At 39.7% G+C, this 23,208-nt stretch overlaps 1 protein-coding gene across 4 annotated transcripts in view; it reads left to right on the forward strand.

Annotated features, from left to right (window-relative positions):
• Positions 1 to 23,208, forward strand: part of ULK4 (unc-51 like kinase 4) — a 518,420-nt gene that overhangs the window by 91,508 nt on the left and 403,704 nt on the right. For all 4 annotated transcript variants that reach the window (XM_067753978.1, XM_067753980.1, XM_067753979.1 and 1 more), the window contains 2 exons: positions 5,110 to 5,193; positions 14,951 to 15,112. In XM_067753978.1, coding sequence (XP_067610079.1) covers positions 5,110 to 5,193; positions 14,951 to 15,112 — 246 coding nt within the window. The remainder of the gene's footprint in view (positions 1 to 5,109; positions 5,194 to 14,950; positions 15,113 to 23,208) is intronic.

The raw sequence follows: 23,208 nt of genomic DNA on the forward strand, positions 1-23,208 counted from the left end.
TACATTGACTATACAGAAATACTGCTGTCTTTGTGATTTTGAGTCTTCTAATGCATGTTCGGGATTGTACTGCATCTATGAGGAAAGTATTAGCACATTTATGATACGTTGTCCTTTAATGCACACAAAAATGGTGTTTTCATATATTTATATTAAAAGATTTTTCATTTAAGTCATTTAAATTATTGGGTTGGCCAAAAAGTTCGTCATCTTAACAGAAAAACCCAAATGAACTTTTTGGCCAACCCAATATATTTCACTCATAAAGCTTTTGTACATTTAGCTTGGTTGAGTTTATTCTCAGGTAATTTTATATTTTGAAGAGATAACACACTCATGAAACTAGAAAACTTGGAAGTATAGAAAGGTATACAGAGAAGGGTCTCTTTTCTACTTTTGTCCCCCATCTGTGTAGTTCCCCAATAAATAACCAGTACGATTACTTTCTTACTTATATTTACAGCATTAGTTTTGCACAAATGAGCGATTAGAAATGTAGATTCTTACTTTGTCTCATTTTATATAGCAAGTAGAGCAACTTTTTTCACTTAATAGTTACACAGTATTAAAAACAGTGTATGGCGATACATACACTGGAGCTATTTCTTAATAATTAATATGGATGTCTTTCTCAGTTAGTACTTAGAGCTCCCTCCCTCCTCCTCTTGCACTGGAACATTCTCTTGTGTGCTGAGTTTTGTGAAAGACAGTTTTCCTTGCAGTTCTTCGGGGGCGGGGCTGGAGAGTTTATATTGACTTTACTCTTACCTTGGGCCCTGGAGGCCTTGACATCAAAGCTCAAATTTACCAAGTTCTGCAGGCCCTCAGAATAAAAGCAAACTTCAGTGCTCTGTTTATCCCTTCACGCTTGCAGCTAATTTTTGGCTTGATTATTCTTTGATTTCTTGTCAGCTCTCTGAGGCATTTTAAGGATACAGAATAAAACTGCTTTCCTTAGAAGAAAGGTCAGGTATCTCAGACCACAGGAAGTGTGGTCTGCCATCTTATCATGGGTGGGAGTCTAGTCCAATTTTTGGGGGGGGGCATGTGTCCCATTTTTTTTTTACCTTTCCCCCCAGCTTAATTGAGGTATAATTGGCATACCATAAACTGCACACGTTTCAAGATTAGAATTTGATCAGTGCTAATATATGTATACATCTGTGAAATGGTCACCACAGTCAAGATAATGAAAATATCTATCGCCTCCAAAAGTTTTCTCAGCACCGTTTGTTACCCCTCCCTCCTGCCCCTCTCCCCACCCCCAGGCAACCGCTGATTGCCTTCTGTCATATAGACTAGTTTGCGTTTTGTAGAGTCTTATATAAGTGGAATAATGCAGAATCATATTTCTGTTTGTTTCTAAAAGTAGATCTAGAGAATCATTTCCCTTCGTTCTCACTTTAATTGGATGTAAGCTAGGCTGCTTTAATAAAGGGATGGTTCTGTGGCCATGACATTTGACCACATTTTATGATAGCAAACCAGAAAAGGAAGTTAAGTCCCTGGACCCACACAAGTCACTAATATTTCATGAGATGAGGCTGTTTGTGGCGTTGTCACTTAGCATATAGGTAAACCTTAACATCTCAGGTCAGTGCTGACGTAGTGAGACTGACCTGAAGTGATATATGTATACGCACACACACATACGTACATACGTGCATATCGTATATAATGTAGACACCTAAGTCCTGTCCTTTTGATTCCCTGGTAACACCCTAAGGTTATAAGCATGAGAACAGAAGACCAGACTGTGATTCTGACGAGGATATTATGAGGCAACACACTTATAGTTTACATATTTTTTTTTCTGACTTTTGTCAAGGATACATATCACATTGAGGCCAGGTATTCTTATATTTTGTCCTTTTTGTCCAGCCCGTAATCATTTCCAGATGATCTCCTTGCTTCACTCTTGTGTCCATTGAAGTCTTCCCCAGACATCAGCCAGAGTGAGCCTGTTAAACCCATGAGACTCTGCCGTTGTCACTCCTCAGAGCCCTCGCATGCTTCCTGTCTTCCCGGTTGTCACAGCTAAATCTCCAGTTACCTTCTGGGCTCTTGTGAGCTGCCTCCCCAGTCCCCATATGACCTCTGCCCTCACGACCCTCTTACTTGTTTCCTCCTCCCAGGCGCACTGCCCTCCCCACAGTTCCCTGAAACCCCTCGTACCCTGATCCTGCCTCCACACCTTTGCATTTGCTGTTCCTCTTGCTTGCATTGTTTTCCCCCTAGATGTTTACAGTTTCTCTCTGCTCACGTGGATCCCTGCAGAGAGCCTTCTCCTGGCCCTGAGCAATGTGAGATGGAGCCTGACTACAGTCTTCCTCTAACCCCTTAGCCTGCTGTGCTTTTCTTCCTTTTTTTTTTAATTAAAAAAGGTTTTTTATTGAGGTATTTGATGTACATTGATGTACAATGTTGTGTTTAATTTCTGCTGTACAGCAGAGTGACTCAGTTTTTTATATATATATTCTTTTTAATATTCTTTTCCATTATGGTTTATAACAGGATATTGAATATAGTTCCCTGTGCTATACAGTAGGACCTTGTTTATCCATTGCTATGCTTTTCTTTGTAGCGCTCATCACTATCTTGACTTGTTTATTTTGTTTAATGAAAAAAAAAAACTTTGTCCCCCACTAAATACCATTAAGACAGAACGTTTATCTTTCTTGCTCACAGCTGTGTGGCTATTGTTTAGAAGAGTTCCTGGCACACAGTAGGTGCTTTTTTCCACTCATGAACTGCACCAAGGCCAATGGGACTGGAGGGGAATGAGCAGGAAGTAGGGCTGCAGAGACTGGCAGGGACGTGACCATGGAGGTCTCCTCGGCCAAGTCGGATGCCTGGGTCTTGATCCTGAGAGCAAGGGGAAGCCGATAAAGTTTTAAGAAGGGTAAGGGTGTCATCTGATTTAAGTGCCACAAAGATGACTCTGCTTTAAATGTGGAGAATAGATTGGAGGATGGTAAGAGAGGCGTCTGGATCCTAACGGAGAGTAAGTGAAGCAGGAGCAGACTTAGGAGAGGAGTGGGCATTTCAGAAAAGAGAATGTCGATAGGGCTGACTGTCCAAGAAAGAGGACCACAGAGTCCCCTGTCTTGAGTGACACGAAAGTCACCGGTAACCCAACAAGAGCTGTTTCGTGTATTTATTTATTTAATGTGGCGTGAGTGAGGCCGAAGAAGTCAGACGGCAGCGTGTTGAGGATTTAGGGGGAGGTGAGGACACTTGAGGAAGTGAACGTAAAGCTTAGGATGGTTGTGGGAAAGAGCGGAGGGGCGAGGGGCTGTTTTGAGAATGGGAGACAACAGGGGGCCAGATCAAGCTGGCGGAACAGAAGGACGTGGAGCTCACTTTCTCCCACAAAGACATCAAAAATACACCTCCAGGGGACTTCCACTGCCGGGGGCATGGGTTTGATCCCCGGTTGGGGAACTAAGATCCCACATGCCATGTGGCCCAGCCAAAAAAAAAAAGGAAAAACATCTACATGTAGTTCTCACAGCACATCTGAAAATGGGAGATGACAGTGAGTCTGTTCTAGCGGAAATGGAAGGGATCCCGTGGAGACAGGGCATCGAGCACTTAGGAGCAATAAGGGATGGTCCAGACCCTCGTGACCCTGAAGAAAGCAGGGTGGGAATGGGCTCGTGGGCCCACGTGGAAGGGGTGGAGGAGCCTGTCCTGCTGTAACCACTGGGTATGAGCAGCAGCTCGCTGCAGGTGGAGGTGAGGCAGTAGTTCCTCTCTCATCAGTTCCATGGTCTACGCGGAGGAGGAAAAGTAGGTGAAGTGATGGCAGGGCCACGGGGTTAAAATACTGTGGTCCTTTAGGAGAGGGAATTGGTCAGAGAGAGAAACGGGCCTGGAGAGTGACGTGGAAGGTCCCTGGGCTTAACTGATCCTGGGTCCTTTGTGGACTCTGTGTTCTTGGTGTCACCCCTCCAAGAGCCCAGCTGTCTGAGCGCAGGCCTGGAGAAAACAAGCCACTGGCTCCCTCTAAGGTTGAGTTTCCCCGGGCCCAGGACAAGGGCACTCCAGAGGATGAGGTCATTCAGGCCTTTGGCAAGAGTGATTAAATGATAGACCAGGAATCTAAATGGCTGTCAGGGAGGGTAGGGGATAGACTGGGGGAAAGGGAAGGGGTGGGGGAGGGGAGACGGGGAGCAGAGTCCAGTGATGTTAAGGAAAGGTTGTGGTGGGCCTCCTGAATAAATGATCTGGAAGGGAGGAAAGTTGTGTTTGGAAGTTGAATTGGGTGCTGAATTCACGATTTTGGGGCTGGAGCAGCTCTGGATGGTAATGTCTAGATTATGACCGTATGTGGAATTCCATGATTAAGGGTACAGTTTTAATGGGTCACAATTCTCATCATGGGTATTAAATACTTTTGGATCAGTAAGGTACCAGTTCTAACATTTGGACAATCTTAAAGACACATTCTAAGCAGAGCTGAATTTCTTCTGCTATAAAGAGATTATTGTTTTGCACCTTTCTCTGTGGCCCCTGGTTTAGTTTGTGATTTTATTTCATAGGTTCCAGGAGTGTTCTTGTGGTTCTCTCTCTAATTTGGTTCTTCTGTGGAAGAACGTTTCCTGATGTCATTAAAATCAGTGTACCCGCTAATCATAATTGTTGACTTTTATTGAGCTTTGTCTTGCTAGGTAGCATCCTGAGTTATACTAGTTCCTGTGGATTATCCGGAGATATTACTCAAAGCTGTGTGTTCTGTGCTTTCAAATCGTTACAGATAATGTCATACCTTTTAGGTAGGAGTAGCTGTATCATCACCTACAGTTATCAGTGGAATGGCTTCTCTATCGACCAGGTCATACTGTCATTTCTTAGTTCTTTCCATCTAGCTACTGCTGAGGGGATCTTATCAACATCATATACAACATAATGAGAAACAGAAGAAATACCTTGTATGTACAGTGCAGTAAAAGACCCCTCATCAGGTCATAATTGTCAGGCTGTACTTTCAATAGAATGTTAAGAAGTTTTAGGTAGTTTGTATATATGAAACCGAGCCTTTTTCTTGAAAGGGTTAATATCTTTTGTGCTATTAGCTTCACTGCCTTTCCTTCCACTTCATTTTAGGAAGAAAAAAAAAAGAAGCCCCGAGAATGCTGGGCTGTTCCCTCGGCTGCATACACGGTGCTAATGAGGTGCCTTCGGGAAGGGGTAAGCCTCCTTTGTTGTCCTCTGTAGATGCTTGCAATTGTAATAACCCTTCAGGCACTGTGTGAGGATTGTAGCCTGCAGCAGTGCAGGAGCCTGTCAACCAAGCACTGTATTGCTCCTGAATTTAAGCAATGCCGACAAGCCACTGTGAGCCGGGGACCTACAGTGGATCAAGTGTAGAAACCAACTAACTCTCATTCACTCGTTTAAATGTCTTGCTTTTTAAGAGGTGATAGCAAATATAAACAACCTAACTTGTTCTCAATAACATATACTTAATCCTCCCCTCTCTTTTAAAGTTATCAATACAACAGTTTAACAGGCAAGGTGTATGCAGAGAATTTTCTGCGAACCTCAACATCCCTGTGATTATCTTGTCAGGTTGCCATTTTGTGGTTCAGAAACGGGGAAGCTGCCACTAGTATCTGTTGATTTTAATATTAAGTAGTAATTATTATGTGATGTGGGTTTTTTTTTTCAATTTATTCACATCCCTTCTCATGCTATTGTTAATGGCTGAAAACCAGCCAGCTGACCAAACAACCAACCTGAATACGTAGCTCCCGTGTGTAATTGTGTAGAGGATTTAGTAACTGACCTAGAAGGTTGGCATTTTTCTGTTTGCTTTAAACCTTGACATTGTTTCACCCAAGGCAGAGCCATAAGCTAAAAACATTCCTTAAGGAATGAAAAAAACACATGTCAGAATAAACATCTTTCTTTTGAGTTCATTACTTCATGCGTTATATGGTAATGGAATGATGTCCCAAGTGTAGAAAAAGTCTCTGCAAGGTTTTCCCCTGGTGATCCAGAAAGGAGGTGTGAACACTTCCCCGCCTGTAGGGTTAACTGTGTAGTCATTTGTCACTGTGGGATGTGAATGAAGCCAGTATTCTTTACTTTATCAACAATATGAGAATTAAGTTATTTTTATCTGTAGTCAAAAGACATGTTTGGAGTTATCATTCAAGGCCTCAAGCTAGGCACACCTGGGGGCACATGGATGAAGAAGGTGGAATTTCTATTCATGCACAGATCCTACCTGTTGTGGGAGCTAAGATAAAAATATAAAGTGGAATCTGTCAAGTACATTCATGCAAAAGAATAAAATACAGGAGCTCAAAGGAGAAAGGAGTCTTCTAGGAATTTTTTAAATGGTGTAAAGAAATTTTTAAAACTTTGTGTCTTTAATTTATAAAACTTAGATTAATGCCTAGTAAAAGATGATCAATTCTAATCCATGAGGTGGTATCCTTTATTAAATATATCCTCCCCACCCCCTCCTGTGTTTTCATTGAGTACATACTGTAAAGAATAGCGTTTGAGGGCTTCCCTGGTGGCGCAGTGGTTGAGAGTCCGCCTGCCGATGCAGGGGACACGGGTTCGTGCCCCGGTCCGGGAAGATCCCACATGCCGCGGAGCGGCTGGGCCCGTGAGCCATGGCCGCTGAGCCTGTGCGTCCGGAGCCTGTGCTCCGCAACGGGAGAGGCCACAATGGTGAGAGGCCCGCGTACCGCAAAAAAAAAAAAAAAAAAAAAAGAATAGTATTTGATATACATGTGTATTGTTAACAAATAATAACTGTAAAATAGCGATGTAGCTAATGATATAGTTAATGAATATACACACTTGCCTTTTGTCTTGGTATGTATGACAAGTCTTGTATACTTTTCATTAAGAGGGAGAAAAGTCCAGAACTCTCTAATTTATGAAAATTTTATATGTTTGAAAAGCATTTAAGTGTATACTTTGGCAGCATGTACACTAATATTGTCCCTATTAAATAAATTCAGAGGTGATCATCCCCCCCTAAAAAAGGATTTCTATCCTTACAAAAATAATTCAATTGTAGCAATTTTTTAGCATATTTGTCTAATGTATTCAGGACATAGTTGAGGTAAAAAAATTTTAAGCCACTTCAATGATTAAAAAAAATTTTTTTTTAATGTAGAAAACTGTTTTCCCAGCCCCTACTGGTATTTCTGAATGTAGGTTCTTTAATAGTGAAATGTATCTCATATACAGAAGAGTATATGAAATGTAGGAGTATGGTTAAAAGCACACACTCTGACCCACTTACTCTATTTAAAAAAAAAGGGGGAAGGGACTTCCCTGGTGGTGCAGTGGTTAAGAATCCGCCTGCCAATGCAGGAGACATGGGTTCGAGCCCTGGTTCAGGAAGATACCACATGCCGCAGGGCAACTAAGCTCATGGGCCACAACTAGTGAGCCTGCACTCTAGAGCCTGTGGGCCACAACTACTGAAGCCCTTGTGCCCTAGAGCCTGCGTGCTGCAACTACTGAAGCCTGCGTGTCGCAACTACTGAAGCCTAGGGCCCGTGCTCCACAACAAGAGAAGCCAGTGCAATAAGTCCGTGCACTGCAACGAAGCCCCCACTAGCTTCAACTAGAGAAAGCCCGCACGCAGCAACGAAGACCCAATGCAGTCAAAAAAAAAAAACCAAAAAACAAAAAACGCCAAGGGAAAGTCACCGGTTGCTTAGAGAATTTTTCTGTCTCCCTCTAGGATTGCAATTTGTACTTTCTTTCAAAGAGTAAACACTATTCTGAGTTCGGTGATAAACTTTCCCAAGGTTTTCTAATTGTTTTCTCTTTTTACTTTCCCAAGTTTTTCTTTATAGTGTTTCCCTTTTTGATTGTATTGCTAAATATTATGTTGATTGAGTCTAAATGTTAAACTCTATAAATGGACTGGCACTGTGTTCTTTTGAGACTTAAGTTTTTTGCTTAAAGTTAGGTTGAGATTGGTACATGCTGATTGTGTAAAGTGTTTGTACCACTGAATAGTATGTTGTTGATGTGTGCCTCAGAGACACACGTGTGTATCAGTTTATACTCACACCAGCAGTGTATAGGAGTATCCATTAACTCACATCTTCTTGAACATTTGATATAGTCAGACTTTTAAGTTTTTGTCAGTCTCGTGGGCATTAAATTGTTTCTCAAAGTATTATGTATTATGTAATAATGTATGTATTTTCCTGATTACTAATGATAATGACCATCCTTTTCTATTTATTTTGGTTTCTGTAGTTTTTCCTGTTTTGAAAATGATTGTCTTAATTTTTTCTGTTGCTTTGTAGGAATTCTGCACACCTTCATTCCCACTCTCCCACCCACCCAGCCTATTGTTATAAAATGTTTCAAGTATTAGAAAAGGGAAGAAAACTATAATGATCACCTCTATTTTCATCACCTAGGTTCAACTGTTAACGTTTTGTCCTCTTTGCTTTGTTGTAATATGTGTGTGTGTATATCTTTCCATATGTGTGTATTTATTATTCATTCATTCATTTATTTTCTGAACTGTTTGAAAAAAATTCAGATGTCATGGTACTCCACCCATAGGAATTTTTAAAAAATGTATTCTGGGTATTAACTTTTTGTTGTTTATGTGTATCCCAGATACTTTCTAATTTGTGTTTGGTCTTTTCATTTTCTTTACAGTGTCTGTTGATAAGCAGAAGTTCCTAATTTGAATAGAAATTTATCAATCCATCCCTTTATTATTTGTGTTTTTTATATCTCAAGAAAAGCTTCTCTCCTCCAACTTCATTAAGATGGTCTATTACATATTTCTTCTAAAAGTTTTATTTTTCCTTTTTCCCTTTAGAAGTTTAATCTATTTGTAATTGTTTTGTGTGTGTGGTGCTATGTGTGGATCCAGTTTTATTTTTTAAAATAAACATAATCTGTTATCCCAGCATCCCTTAATTAAAAGTCCTTCTTCCCCCCATGGCTCTGCAGTGTACCTCTGTCATGTCAACGTGCATGTCTCTTGTCTTTATTTAGTTCTGTTGGCCTATTATCTGTGCCATGCTGTCTAAATTAATAGTATTTATTTTTAATAATTTAAAAATATAGAGGGGCGTTTTTTCTTACCATTTTAATCTTTTTCATGAGTTTCTTAGCTTTTTTGGTCCCTTTTTACTTAAAAAGTTGATTCTAAAAGTTACATGCAAGTTCACCTGTTGGGATGTTGATTGAGAGTATATATCTATGAATAAATTTGAGGAGAATTGGTTGATATTAGTGAAAATGGAAGGCATACTCAGTGAGAAAACTAAAAGGAGAATGACACATTTGGTTTAGAAAACACTGGAATAAGATGATTGAAGTTCCTTTGAATTCCTGATGACATTCAGCTAATGTATTTAATTCATTGCTTAAGGTAACTCTCTCATGTACAGCTCCCGTTCTTTACAGGTAGCATTTATGAAACATATTATGTACTGGCTGGACACAGGAAAGGCGAAAATGATTAAGACACTGCCTTATCTTCATTTATTCGGAAAGAAAATTTTTTTTTATCCCTGGTTCCGTATGCCATTTATTGTTGTTTTGTAACTACATTTGCTTTTTTTTTTCCTTTTTCTTTCTTGTGTAGTTACTAAGACATTTAAGGCTATTAACTTTCAACCTAGTGTTAGCTGTATCCCATTGTTTTGACATGTAGTGTTTCCATTATTGTTATTTTATAGATAATCCCTAGTTTAAAATTTTATCTTGGTCCAGGGTTGTTTATGAGATGGTTTAAACTTTTTCAAGTGGGTGGGATTTTATTGCCTCTTTTTTCTTTTGTTGCAATAACAAAGTTGCATTACTGTATAGATCAAGAATGTGGTCTGTTCTATTTCTCTTGTATTTTTTTAAATTGTGGTTATATATATATATTTAATATAAAATTTACCATCTTAACCTTTAAGTATATAGATAAGTACATTCACATTGTTGTGCTATCTCTGTTGTTCTTAAATATATTGAGATTTTTTTTGCCTAACTTAATTGACTTCCTTTTTCACTTTCAAAACTTAGTAATGTACCTTTTGGACATGGGCCGTTGATTCTGGTTTGTACTCCCTTTTCTCCTCCCTTTAATCTGTGCATTGAGAGAAAAGCGGAATGGAAATTTTACTTTTTTGTTTTAATTGATATGTAGACTTCTTAGAAGACAATTTTAGTTTTAAATTATACATATTGTTTTTGTTCATTGTGCATAGATAACTAGCTTTGCCATGGGAAATTCAGACATGTTTTAAGGGTTTTCCAGTCAAATATCTTGGGACACACTGGGTTAAACAAGGTTGAATAGTTTCGTTTTGTTTGTAGTTAGTACTTTTCAGAGCTTTTATTTATTTATTTACTTTTTTCAGAGCTTTTAATTATGAATCTCCATGGGCGCATATCGAATGCGATGTTTTCAAAGTTATTTGCCTGCAGACCTACCTTATCCTGTGGCATGCTGTGAGATCCACTTAGGGAGAAGAAGATAGTCTTACACTGGGGCTGTCATGAGTTTGTTTAAATAGTTTTCAGTAGGTTTTCTCTTTTTCAAAAGGTTACCTAAGAGATTATGACCTTGTTTTCCAACCAGGTCAACCTGTTATGATTTCTATAATTTTAACAATGGTAATAGAGATGTGAGTCAAATGCCTTTGATCTTGTTACAGGTGTAAACGCTCAGGTGGAAAGAGAGGAAGTATTTAGAGTGAGAGACTTAAGGTGGAACACACACACACACACACAAAAAGGAAGATCTGGTATAACTGTTTTAAAAAGAGTGTGGCAGTATAGAAGAAAAGGTACCCATGATGACACTGAGTCATCGTTTCAGAGTTGGGGCTGGCATTTTGGAGACCTTGAGCTGGGAGTCAGAGGATGTGGATTTCAGTCCCAGGTGTGCCACTCTTGAGTAGTTTGATACTGGCCAAGCCCTGGGGCCCCAGCTGATGTTTTGTATAAGGAAAGGTACCTGTGTTGGTTGATCTTCCACATGCTTCTGACTTGGGCCCTCTTTGACAGCTTTCCATTCCATTGCTTTGACCTATTGTAGACAATGGCAAAGAGCAGTTCTCCTCTTGGTATCATTGCTGTATTGATCTCAGGAATATTTGGCATTGAACTTAGATGGCATATGTTCTGTATGTGCATGGAATAGGGAGGCTGAGAAAGCTGGCTTTTCTTGAAGGTAGTTATTTTTATCTGGGTAGGTAGCAGCCTCCTGTACAGTGCGCACAGAAGCTGGAAATAGTACCAAGAGTGTTTCCACGTGTTTAGAGGAGATTAATTTATGCATTTGTATCTAATCAACCACCTCTTTTTTTTATAGCTTGCATAATAGTCTGTATATAATTATGGGTGCTGAACTGACACCTGGCATATGTTAAAATGTGAGGTTCAAAACATAAATGGTTGGCTTTATTATTCATTTCTGAACAATAGCTTATTAGATAATTTTGATGTAACAAAATTCTTTTAAGAGGAAATTGAATTTTCAGTTTTAGTGCTTTTTAAAAAAGAAAACTATTGGTAAATTGCTTGTATTTAATTAGGAAAAGATGGGGCTTGAATTAGAATGTATAGAGGTGTTAGCCATTATATGTATTATCTTTGAAGTGTTTTTAGACACTAGTTAACGAAAATGAGAGAGAAGTTAAAATTCTTGATACTGGGTAAAAGTGAAAATGTACAGCTGTATTTTCTGTTTTTGTAACTGTCACAGTTTAAGTTTAATCTTCCTAATAAAGAATGTGTGTGCCGTCAACATTGGGTTCTCTGCGGGTACGCACAGTTCTCCTCGCCTTTATGTAGTGAAAGTGAGCAACGTGTATGTGGAATAGGAATGATGCAGGGTTTCTTGTGTTTTTCCTTTTAATATCACTATTCATAATATTAGGAATGCTGTTATTAGTAGGATGCAGTACTAAGTATGGAGTTACCTAATGTGTCTTGAAGCAAACCTTTGAGAATGGCACAAAGAAGCGATCCTGAGTTTGCACTGAGTAGGGAGTAGACCAGCTTCCAGAGACTTGGTGGGCTAAGAGGCACAAAGTATGGTATGTTCACTGCTAGGGTGAGGTTTATACCTCCTCTTCTCCTGCGGCAGCTAATCTTCAGGGGGAAGCTCCACGGGGTTCTACGATTTATATTGGTTCGGTTTCTCTGTAAATTTTCATGTTCCTTTAACTGTTTTATCCCATTACATGCTTTGTAAACTTAACAAATTCTACACCTCTTTTGTTTCTTTCTCATTTAATACCTGTCTCTATATTTTTTCTATTTATCTTTTTATTGTTTAATGGTATTGTGGTTAGAGGGAGTGGTATATGTATGATTTTAAATCTTTGGTATTTGTGGATACTTCTCTCATGGCTCAGTATGTATATGTACTTAGGGGGAAAGAAAGGTGAATTCTGCCATTGTTGGGTGATGTGCTTTTTTTCTTATAGTAGCTCAAGCTTGTTAATCTGATAGATAGATATAGATATAAATCTATGTTGATGCTGATTGTTTTTTGTCTGTTTTATCAGAGATAGGGATTTAAATTGTTTTTCAGCTTTATTGAGGTATGATTGACATAAAATTGTAAGATATTTAAAGTGTACAAAGTGATGATTTGATATATGCATACATTGTGAAAGGATTCCCCCACTGAGCTAACACATCAATCGTCTCATGTTTTATCCCGTTAACCTTTTTGGGGGGTTGGGGTGAGAACATTTAAATTCTTCTCTTTTAGCAAATTTCAATTATACTATATGGTGTTATCAACTAGAGTCACATTGTTTTACATTACATCCCCAGACTTTATTCATCTTACAGGTGAAAATTTGTACCTTTTTACCAACCTGTCCCTATTTTCCTCACTTTTACCTTTGTTTTTTTTTTTTGTTTGTTTTTTTAAGAATGTCCCTTTTCTTTCTTTCTTAAGTTTACTTTTTAATATTTATTTATTTATTTTTACTTTTGGCTGCATTGGGTCTTTGTTGCTGCGCATGGACTTTCTCTAGTTGCGGCCAGTGGGGGCTACCCTTTGTTGTGGTGCTAGGGCTTCTCATCGCGGTGTTAGGGCTTCTCATCGCGGTGGCTCCTCCTGTTGTGGAGCACAGGCTCTAGGCGCGTTGGCTTCAGTAGTTGTGTCTCATGGGCCCTAGAGTGCAGGTTCAGTAGTTGTGGCACATAGTTGCTCCGTGGCACGTGGGATCTTCCGAGACCAGGGCTTGAACCCGTGTCCCCTGCATTGGCAGGTGGATTCTTAACCACTGCGCCACCAGGGAAGTCCCTTACCCTCTTACCGCTGCGGCCTCTCCCGTTGCGGAGCACAGGCTCCGGACGCACAGGCTCAGTGGCCGTGGCCCACAGCCCCAGCCGCTCCGCGGCACGTGGGATCCTCCCGGACCAGGGCACGAACCCACGTCCCCTGCATCGGCAGGCGGACTCTCAACCACCGCACCACCAGGGAAGCCCTTTACCTTTGTTTTTGAAAGGTGTTATTGTTGGATATAGATTTATAGGTTGACAGTTATCTTTTTTCTTTTTCTTTTGGTACTTTAAAGATTGTTCCACTGTCTTCTGGTTTTCATTGCTTCTGATGAGAAGTCTCCTGTCATCCTTATTTTTGTTAGGTTATGTGTTAGATAATCTCTACATAATGTGTCTTTTTACTCTAGCTGCTTTTACAGGTTTCTCTTTATTACTGGTTTTTAGCAGTTTGATGATGATGTACCTTGGTGTGACTTTTCTTTTTTCTACTTGAGGTTCATTGAGTTTCTTAGAGTGTGAATTATTAATTTTCATAAATTTGAAAAAATTTCAGCCAGTAGTTCTTCAAACAAATATTTTTTCTGCCTCCCTCTGCCCCCTTTTGGGATTCTCATTGCACATACATTAGGTTGTTTGAAGTTGTCCCACAGTTCACTGATGTTCCAATGCTTTTTTCTTTTTTACCCAGTCTTATTTCTTTCTGTGTTTATTTTGGATAGTTGTTTCTTTTTTTTCTTTCTTCTTCTTCTTCTTTTTTTTTTTTTTTTTTTTTGTTAAGTGTTGTGTCTTCACTAATCTTCACTAATCATTGAGTCTGCAGAGCCTAATATGTTAATCCATTTCAGTGTATTTTTCATATAAGACATTATAATCTCTAGCCCTTTGATTTGGGTCATTTTTTAATTTTCTATTTCTTTCCTTATGCTTCTTTCTTTCTTCTTGAGTGTATGGACTGTATTTATAGTAGCCATTTAAATACTTTTTTCTGTCACCTGTGTCATTTCCCTTAATTAAATTTTCTTTTTATGAGTCATATTTTCCTGCTTTTTAGTGTGTGTGAATTTAATTGGATGTCAGACGTCGTGATTTTTATGTTGGGCACTTTTGTTTCTTTATAGCCTTTTAAGTACTTTTGTGCTTTTTCTTGGACTCATTTAAGTTACCTGGAAACAGCTTGATCCTTTTTGAGACTTTTAAGCATTGTTAGAACAATCCAGAACAGCCTTTAGTCTAAGGGTTAATTTGGTCACACCACTGGTGCAGTCTCTTTCTTCGGGCTTTCCTTGATGCCCTGTATTCAGGTGGTCTTTATCTTATTGGTACACTAATTATTTCCAGCTCTGAGTAATTTCTAAAGATTGTTCTGCATACTCCTTATGATTTTAAAATTATCTTCCAGTTTTTATGTTATGCTGTAAGCTATAATTGTGTATTTTCCAGATTATTTCAGCCTTTTTATTGAAATATGTGGAGAATTATGTTATGCTAGGTTTAGTGATTAACCAAATGTAATCGTTTTATAATAGCCTGAAAAAATGACCACACCTCCTAAAACACCTAACACATCCAGGGGCACTCTCGGTATCAGGGCTTTATTTATAAAGCAGTGATTATGAAGAAAGGATGTGTATATATTTCTCATAATAATACCTATTTAATTTTTCATTGTTTTCTACTCCTTCTCTCTCTCTAGGAAGAACGTGTTGTGAATCACATGGCAGCAAAGATTATTGAAAATGTCTGCACTACCTTTTCTGCTCAGGCCCAGGGCTTTATTACAGGAGAAACTGGGCCTGTTTTATGGTACCTATTCAAACATTCTACCGTTGATTCTCTTAGGATAACTGCAATATCGGTAAGATGGAGCATCTTTTGGGGATATATTTGCATGTATTTAAATACCAAGCTTGAAGAACTGTGCTAGATACAGAGTAAATTTCATTGGATAGGTAGAAATCTCAGAGTAACAGTTGGTGAGAACAGTAATTTGATTTTCTCCTGAAGCAGGAGGACTGTCAGGAAATTCCAATAGGATCTTATATGACCATGAATTACAGTTTCAAAAACTATTTGGAGGTGATAGTGGAAAACCATGGCAGTGGTTAGGGCGCAGGATTTGGTTTGGTATATTTCTAGTGTCCCTTGACTTTTCCTGTTAGCTCCCCCTTTCAGACTTTACGTTAAATGGGTTTATCATGTGATTCAAATGAATTCATATTAATGTTCAAGCATCTGTGATTTTGCAGTTTCTGTATTTTGATTGGTTGTCTACTGCTTTGCTTCCATGGTTATAATGACTTGATGTAAAGGATAATTATGTATGAAGATGTGTTAACCTGGTTGTATCAATTTAATAGTCGGTTGAACAGATACAGGCCTTTCTCATGTGATTTATTTATATATTCTTTTTGATCACCAGTCTTATTTGGACTCTCAACGTTATCTGGTACCCTCCCTGTATTTCTCTAGTCTCCTCATTCTTGTGCTTCTCACTGTGCCAATTTCAGACCTTATCCTCTTTCCTTAACCCTCCAATCCCATGGTTTCCCTCCTGCATCCTCAGTAAATGGCTTCCCCCTCAGTAAATACTTCCCAGAGAAAAATGGAGACATCCAGCGGGAATTATCCCAGTGTCTGTCTTACACATCTTTGGACCTATTTGCATCCACAACTATCCTGCCTCAGTTCTTTCTCTCCTGTTACAGCTGATGAACTGTCCCTTCTCCTGTCAGAGACAAACGCATCCATGATTCTTCCATCTCTTCTTTTTTTGAGAATCTCAACTCAAATGGTTATTTTTGCTCTTTCCTAAATCTTTACCCTCTCCTTGTGTACTAGATCTTTCTAATCAGTGTTCAAGTATTCTTTACCACATTAAAAATAAAAAGACACACATAAAAACATATCCAGAGTTTCTTAGGAGGTACCTCCATCCCTTCTCCCCCCGTCCCCCCCACCCCACCCCAGCCGTACTTCTTTAAAGGGTTATTGCCACAAGCTTGCTCCTTTCTGGACTGTTTTCTCTTCAACCCTATCTGGTATCTGTCCTAAAAACACCAGTGAACTTTCTCAAGTCATCTTTGAGTCACATCTTAAGGCGTTCGTTTTAATCCTGGGCCTTTAAAAAAAAATCCTTGCTTTAATTGGGTTTATATTACCATTTTCATTTTTATGCTCAGCATGATTTCTTTTCTTGGCAGAGATTTTTTTCCAGTTGTTCCCACCAAAGTCTCACACCTTCTAGCTCTTTCTTCATTTGACACATTAAGCTTCACTCTTTGATCTTGGGCTTTTTATATTTTGTTCTTAGTGTTCATCTAATTTATTAATTTTTGACTGTAATTTTTCCGATTTCCTCCAAAATGTCTCTTCTGCTCCAGGATCATGTTCAGTATCATACGTTATATATTGTTTTCATATTTCTTTAGTCTCCTTCAGTTTGAAACAGTTCCCCAGTATTTCTGGGAACTTCATGTCATTTACAGGTTTAAAGGACACAGGGCTTGTATTTTGTAGGGCAAGGCTCAACTTGGGTCTATATAGTGTTTTCCCATTAAACCTCCGTAACATCATTGAGGACCCTTACCTGTAGCATATGCCTCTGTGATGGTTGCCATATGATGACCATCTGTTTCATTCCTTTTATATCAGAGATTGGCAAATACTTTCTATAAAGGGCCAGATGATATGTATCTTGGGCTTTGATGACCACATATGGTCTGTGTTCCATATTCTCTTTGTTTGTTTTATTTAACACTTTAAAAATGTAAAAACCATTGTACATTGTTCTCATGAGCTGTACAAAAACAGGCCTTTGGTATTGGTTGGAATTCTATTTTAAAGAAGCTCTTTCCCTTCTCCCACACGTATGTGTGTATTTATATCCTTATGATCATGGATACCTTTTTTTTTTTTTTTTTTTTTTGTGGTACGCGGGCCTCTCACTGCTGTGGCCTCTCTCATTGCGGAGCACAGTCTCCGGACACGCAGGCTCAGCGGCCATGGCTCACGGGCCCAGCCGCTCCGCGGCATGTGGGATCTTCCCAGACTGGGGCATGAACCCGTGTCCCCTGCATCGGCAGGCAGACTCCCAACCACTGCACCACCAGGGAGGCCCCATGGATACCTATTTTATTCAATGAATTGTAATGTGATACTACTATTACCACTATTATTATTTATTGTTTGGATGCTCAGATCATCCTAGAAGCCTTACAAGCTGGCTTTTGTGTCACATTGACCTATTTCTTTTTTTAAAAAATAAATTTATTTATTTATTTTATTTTTGCTGCATTGGGTCTTCGTTGCTGCGCGCGGGGTTTCTCTAGTTGCAGCCAGCAGGGGCTACTTACTCTTCATTGTGGTGCTCAGGCTTCTTATTGAGGTGGCTCCTCTTGTGGAGCATGGGCTCTGGGCACACAGGCTTCAGTAGTTGTGGTGTACAGGCTCAGCAGTTGTGGCACACGGGCTTAGTTGCTCTGCGGCATGTGAGATCTTCCTGGACCAGGGCTCGAACCCGTGTTCTCTTCATTGGCAGGTGGATTTTTAACCACTGTGCCACCAGGGAAGCCCCCATTGACCTATTTCTGTCATCGATCACTTCCGTACTTTCTGACACCATGCAGTTTCTGGGCTACTTTTGTACTTGCTCTGCCAGCCCTGGAACCAATCATTTCTCCAAGGGACCTTTGGTATTTAGAAACCAGGATCTGAGTGCTGTGCTTATTGCTATGGGGTGTTATTGTTTTCAGGCCTTCTTAGTATTCAGAGCTAGAAAAAAGTATAGGTACTCATAATACGCACGCATATAGAATTGTTCTTATATCTATCATTGTGGGTATTTGGAACAAAACTCATGCATTCATATTGATACTTCCAATTTGAATCCCATACGTAGGATTCTTTTTAGCCTTCCCATTTTCTGTGTTTGTAAATCTAATCTCATACAGAAACCTGGTTTCAGTTATTCTCAGTATATTTACTGATCTGTTCAATCAGTTAATTTATTCATTCAGCGTAACAGACTCCATCCACTCTGGCCGCTGCCTCTATGTCATTCTCTTTCTCCCGTGTCACTGCCGAGTGTGTCCTGAGCCACTTGTGCTCAGTGCTCCCATTCCCCTCTGACCTCTTTCCTCAGAATCTGATGTATTGCCCTTGGGAGGGGAAGGCAAGGGAAGATAGACTAAGGAAAACAAAGGGTTAGGTATCATTTTTGTTGCTTTATCTTCCCTAATTCCTTCCCCTTCGCTGTTTACATCCAGCCAGTCAACCTGTCCTCTGATTCTAATTCATAGATACTGCTCAGATCTGTCTGCCTCTCTCTGCAGCTCTGCTGCTGCCTCCATAATCCAGGCCACCACCGTCTCTCACTGAGACCAGTGGAGTGGCCTTAACTGGTCTCCCACGGCCAGTTTGCTGCTCCACTAGTTCCATTTTGCATACAGGGTGAACTTCATAAAATCACATCTCCTCTTCTTACTGCTCTGCTAAAACTTTTCAGCATCTTAAAAAAAATTTTTTTTTAAAGGACGATAATACTAGATAAATACTACAGAGTACTAGGTAGAAGTTAAGAATTGGCAAGTGCTTTGAGTTTCAGGATAAAATTTAATGTTTAAAGCAGTTAGCACATTTTGTGGGGTAAATCAGTTATGCTAGCTTATTTTACTATAATCCCTTATAGACTGTAAACTCCTGGAAAGCCAGGACTGTGTTTTGTTCATCTTTCTGTCAGTTTGAAGCCAGGTCTTTGGTTGCAGGTTTGGACTTTTCCTGCAAAGGTTGGTATGGAGCCTCTTGTCTCACGTCATGAGTGGAGGGCAGGAGGTTGATAACATTAAACGTTCTTCTTTACTTGGGCTACAAGGGGAAATAGGCCACAAAGGTCCTGCTAATAATAGAATGGGGAATACAGTATGAGATCATTGTTTGGGGATCCTAAAACAAAGTTATTCTAACATCATAATCTTAAGAAAATTCATTAAAGGTTGAGGATATAGAAACTGAAAATACGCATCCTGAAGACACTTTACACAGATTCCTAGAGGGATGACAGTTGAATTTTCCCCAGCACGCCTTACAGAGCTGAACTTCTTTTTTGGTTTCTTTTCCGATAACAACCTCTCAGGAATGTGCTCTGGAGGTTAACGTACCCATTTAGTGATAAAGATCAGAATTCTTCACGTGACTTTCAAGATGTTGGGTGATTTTTGCCTCTGCCTGCCTCTTTTGTCACATCTCCTAACACTCATTCCCTCACTTCCTGTGCTTCAATGACACACATGTTCTGATATTTTCAAGAATTTCCAAGCACTCTTCGGCCTCAAGACTTTTCCCCTTTCTATTCCCTGTGCCCAGGATGCCTTCCTCTGGCTTTTCACATGGCCGATTCTTCATCTTTTAGTTCTCAGCTTAAATGTTACCTCTTTCATCAGGATGTGTCTTGCCCCTCGTGTCTCTTTGTATTTTCTGTCATAGCAGTCAACACAGCTGTATTTATGCAACCTATGTGTGCACATCATCATACATCCTGTTAGGAGGTCAGTTCTAGGAAGGTAGGGACCCTGTTGCCATTGTTCCCTCCTGAGCACGTGTGGTAGGTGCCCGGTGGATATCCGTTGACTTGATGGCTGCAAGAGCAAGGCTGGAGGATGGTGTCATCAGTGCTGAGTCACCAACTTGCTCCTTGTTCCGCGTGTTACCAGTCTGTGCCTACTGCCTGTGTCACTGACTTTCTGACCCATTTCTCCTAGTCATCTCTTGGCCCCATAGAGTCCCCCTGGACCAGTGTGATGCAGATAACCAGCATTAACATCACCTGGGAACTTGTTAGAAACACAGGTTTCTGGACCCTGACCCAGACCTGCTGACTCAGAATCTCTGCAGGGAGAGGCCCAGTAATCTGCATTCTAACAAGCCTCCAGGTGCTTCTAATGCCTGCTGAAGTTTGAGAACCACTGCCCTAGACCTTGGAGCTCTTGAAAAACACTGGCCTGGCTTGGAGTGAAAGATGGCTAATGAATCCTTCCCGCTCAGGAGTGGTGGCATCCATTGCTTAGGGATTAGTTGTTGAAGGGAGCGGACCTGACTTGGGAAGTGTATTGAATGCATAAAAGGGTTCCTAGAATTATTAGGATTACAGGGAATCTCTGTATGAGCCACAGTGGGAACGAGAGAAACCTTTAGAGTTAGATTGAGTAGAATGGCTCCTATGAGGGAGGTTACTGGGCTAATTATAATTACTGAAGTGCTGAGAGGAAAGGTGACAAAGTGAAGAGTTTTTTGGGGCAGTGGTTCTCACTGGGGTTGGAGGGGAGCTTTTCAACAACACTGACTGCTTCCTCCTCTCTCTCCACCCCCTGCCCCTGTTCTGATGTGTCTTAAGATCTCAGAGGTCAGATGAGAGTGTGTCTAGTTTGAAAAAGTTCCCAATGTAATTTTCATATGACATGAAAAAATCATTCAAAAGACAGAAAAGAAGTGGTTCTTAAACTTATTCCGTGGAGATTGTGTTCATGTTTCTAATAGATATGCCGCCTTCAGTTTTGAATTAATCTCTTTCTTAGACATTGCTTTTAATAAATAGATGGTCACAGGTTCTGGAGGTAACACAATGTCCTTTTGGAGGCAAATTTTGAAGTGAATTTTGAACTGGAAGTGTTCTTTCCAGTTTTAAAATGTAGTCTCAAGCTCTATTTTATTAAGTAAATATTTCAAAACCTAATCACTGAAGGTCTATCTTGAGATTTGATTTTTTTTTGATTTGGAGAATACAAGCCCTCATGTGCTCTTAAGCTTCTGTGAGCTTTCAACTGTGTTTGATATCCAGAAGTGACGGGTTAAAAGTTATTTGCTGCGTGAGCTCTTCAAAATGGAAGGTAGGTTAGGCTTTTGAGCAGCTTTCTGTAGAGGAGAACTTCCAGTTGCCCTCATATTGCTTTGAATACACTTAGAAGCAGTCTGGACAAACCTTGTATCAAGAAACATCCCCATTATGATTGCGTAGGGATTTTATATCAATAGGAAGTCAGTTGTGCTGTGAAAGCCTCTCTAAGAATTGTTACAGTGCTAATGAGACTTACTGTTCATTGTCTCGAAGCCAGTTTAAGGGAGACCCCTAAATGTCCTTGAAAAATTCTAATCGTAGCGTGATCTTTAGGGGCTCTATTTAGACTGCTCTTATTGTTTTTAATCCAGGGATTGAATAATCTTTGAAATAATATTGACTGAAATAAATATGTTTTCTTAATTGAAATATAATTGATTCACAATATTATATTAGTTTTAGGTGTACAGCTTAGTGATTCAGTATTTTTACAGATTATACTCCATTAAATGCTATTCCAAGATAATGCTATTATTTCCTGTGCTATATTCTGTCTCCTTATTGCTTATCTATTTTATACATAAGTTTGTATCTCTTAATCCCATACCCATGACTTGCCCCTTCCCCTTTTTCTCTCCCGTCTGGTAACCACTAGTTTGTTTTCAGTATCTGTGAGTCTGTTTCTGTTTTCCTATACACATTGGTTTGTATTACTTTTAAAAATTCCACATATAAGTCATATCATTACAGTATTTGTCTTTGTCTGATTTATTTCACTAAGCATAATATTCTCTAGGTCCATCCACATTGCTGCAAATGGCAGTTTCCTTCTTTTTTATGACTGAGTAGTATTCCATTGTGTATATATGTACTACATATTCTTTATCCACTCATCTGTTGTTTAGGTTTCTTTCATATCTTGGGTATTGTAAATAGTGCTGCTGTGAACATTGGGGTGCATCTATGTTTTTGAATTAGTGTTCTCATTTTTTTCTAGATATATACCCAGGAGTGGAGTTCCTGAGTCATGTGGTAGTCCTATTTTTAGAGTTTTGAGGAACATCCATAGCAGATGCACCAATTTGCATTTCCACCAATAATGTACAAGGGGTCCCTTTTCTCCGCATCTTCTCCAACATTTGTTATTTGTAGACCTTTTTTTAAAATTATTTCTTTGGCTGCGTTGGGTCTTCGTTGCTGCGCACAGGCTTTCTCTAGTTGTGGCGAGTGGGGCCTACTCTTTGTTGAGGTGTGCGGACTTCTCATCGCGGTGGCTTCTCTTGTTGCGGAGCATGGGCTCTAGGGTGCGCGGTCCTCAGTATTTGTGGTACGCAGGCTCAGTAGCTGTGGCCTGAGGGCTCTAGAGCGCAGGCTCAGCAGTTGTGGCGCATGGGCTTAGTTGCTCCATGGCATGTGGGATCTTCCTGGACCAGGGCTCGAACCCGTGTCCCCTGCATTGGCAGGTGGATTCTTAACCACTGTGCCACCAGGGAAGTCCCTGTAGACCTTTTGATGATAGATATTCTGACAGGTGTGAGGCCACCATTAGCCTGATACCAAAATCAGACAAAGACAGTACAAAAAATAACAGGCCAATATCTTTGATGAACATAGGTGCAGAAATTCTCGACAAAATATTCGCAGAACAAATCCAACAGTATGAAAAAAGGATCATACACCATAATCAAGTTGGCTTTATTCTAGGGATGCAAGGATGGTTCAGCATTTGCAAATCAATCAGTAAGGTGCACCACATTAACAAAAGGAAGAATAAAAATCACACGATAATCTCAGTAGATGCAGAAAAAGCATTTGACAAAATTCAACATCCCTTCATGCTAAAAACTTTCATTAAAGTGGGTATAGAGGGAACATATCTCAACATTATAAAGGCCATTTATGACAAATCCATACTACCATTATACTCAGTGGTGAAAAGCTGAAAGCTTTTCCTCTAAATTCAGAAATAAGACAAGGATGTTCACTCTCACCACCTCTATTTAACACTGTATTGGAGGTCCTAGCCATAGCAATCAGGCAAGAAAAATAAATAAAAGGCATCATCTAAATTGGAAGGGAAGAAGTAAATTGTCACTGTTTGCAGATGATATGATACTTTATGT

This window comes from Pseudorca crassidens, chromosome 10, assembly GCF_039906515.1.
Source record: "Pseudorca crassidens isolate mPseCra1 chromosome 10, mPseCra1.hap1, whole genome shotgun sequence".
Taxonomy (NCBI): domain Eukaryota; kingdom Metazoa; phylum Chordata; class Mammalia; order Artiodactyla; family Delphinidae; genus Pseudorca; species Pseudorca crassidens.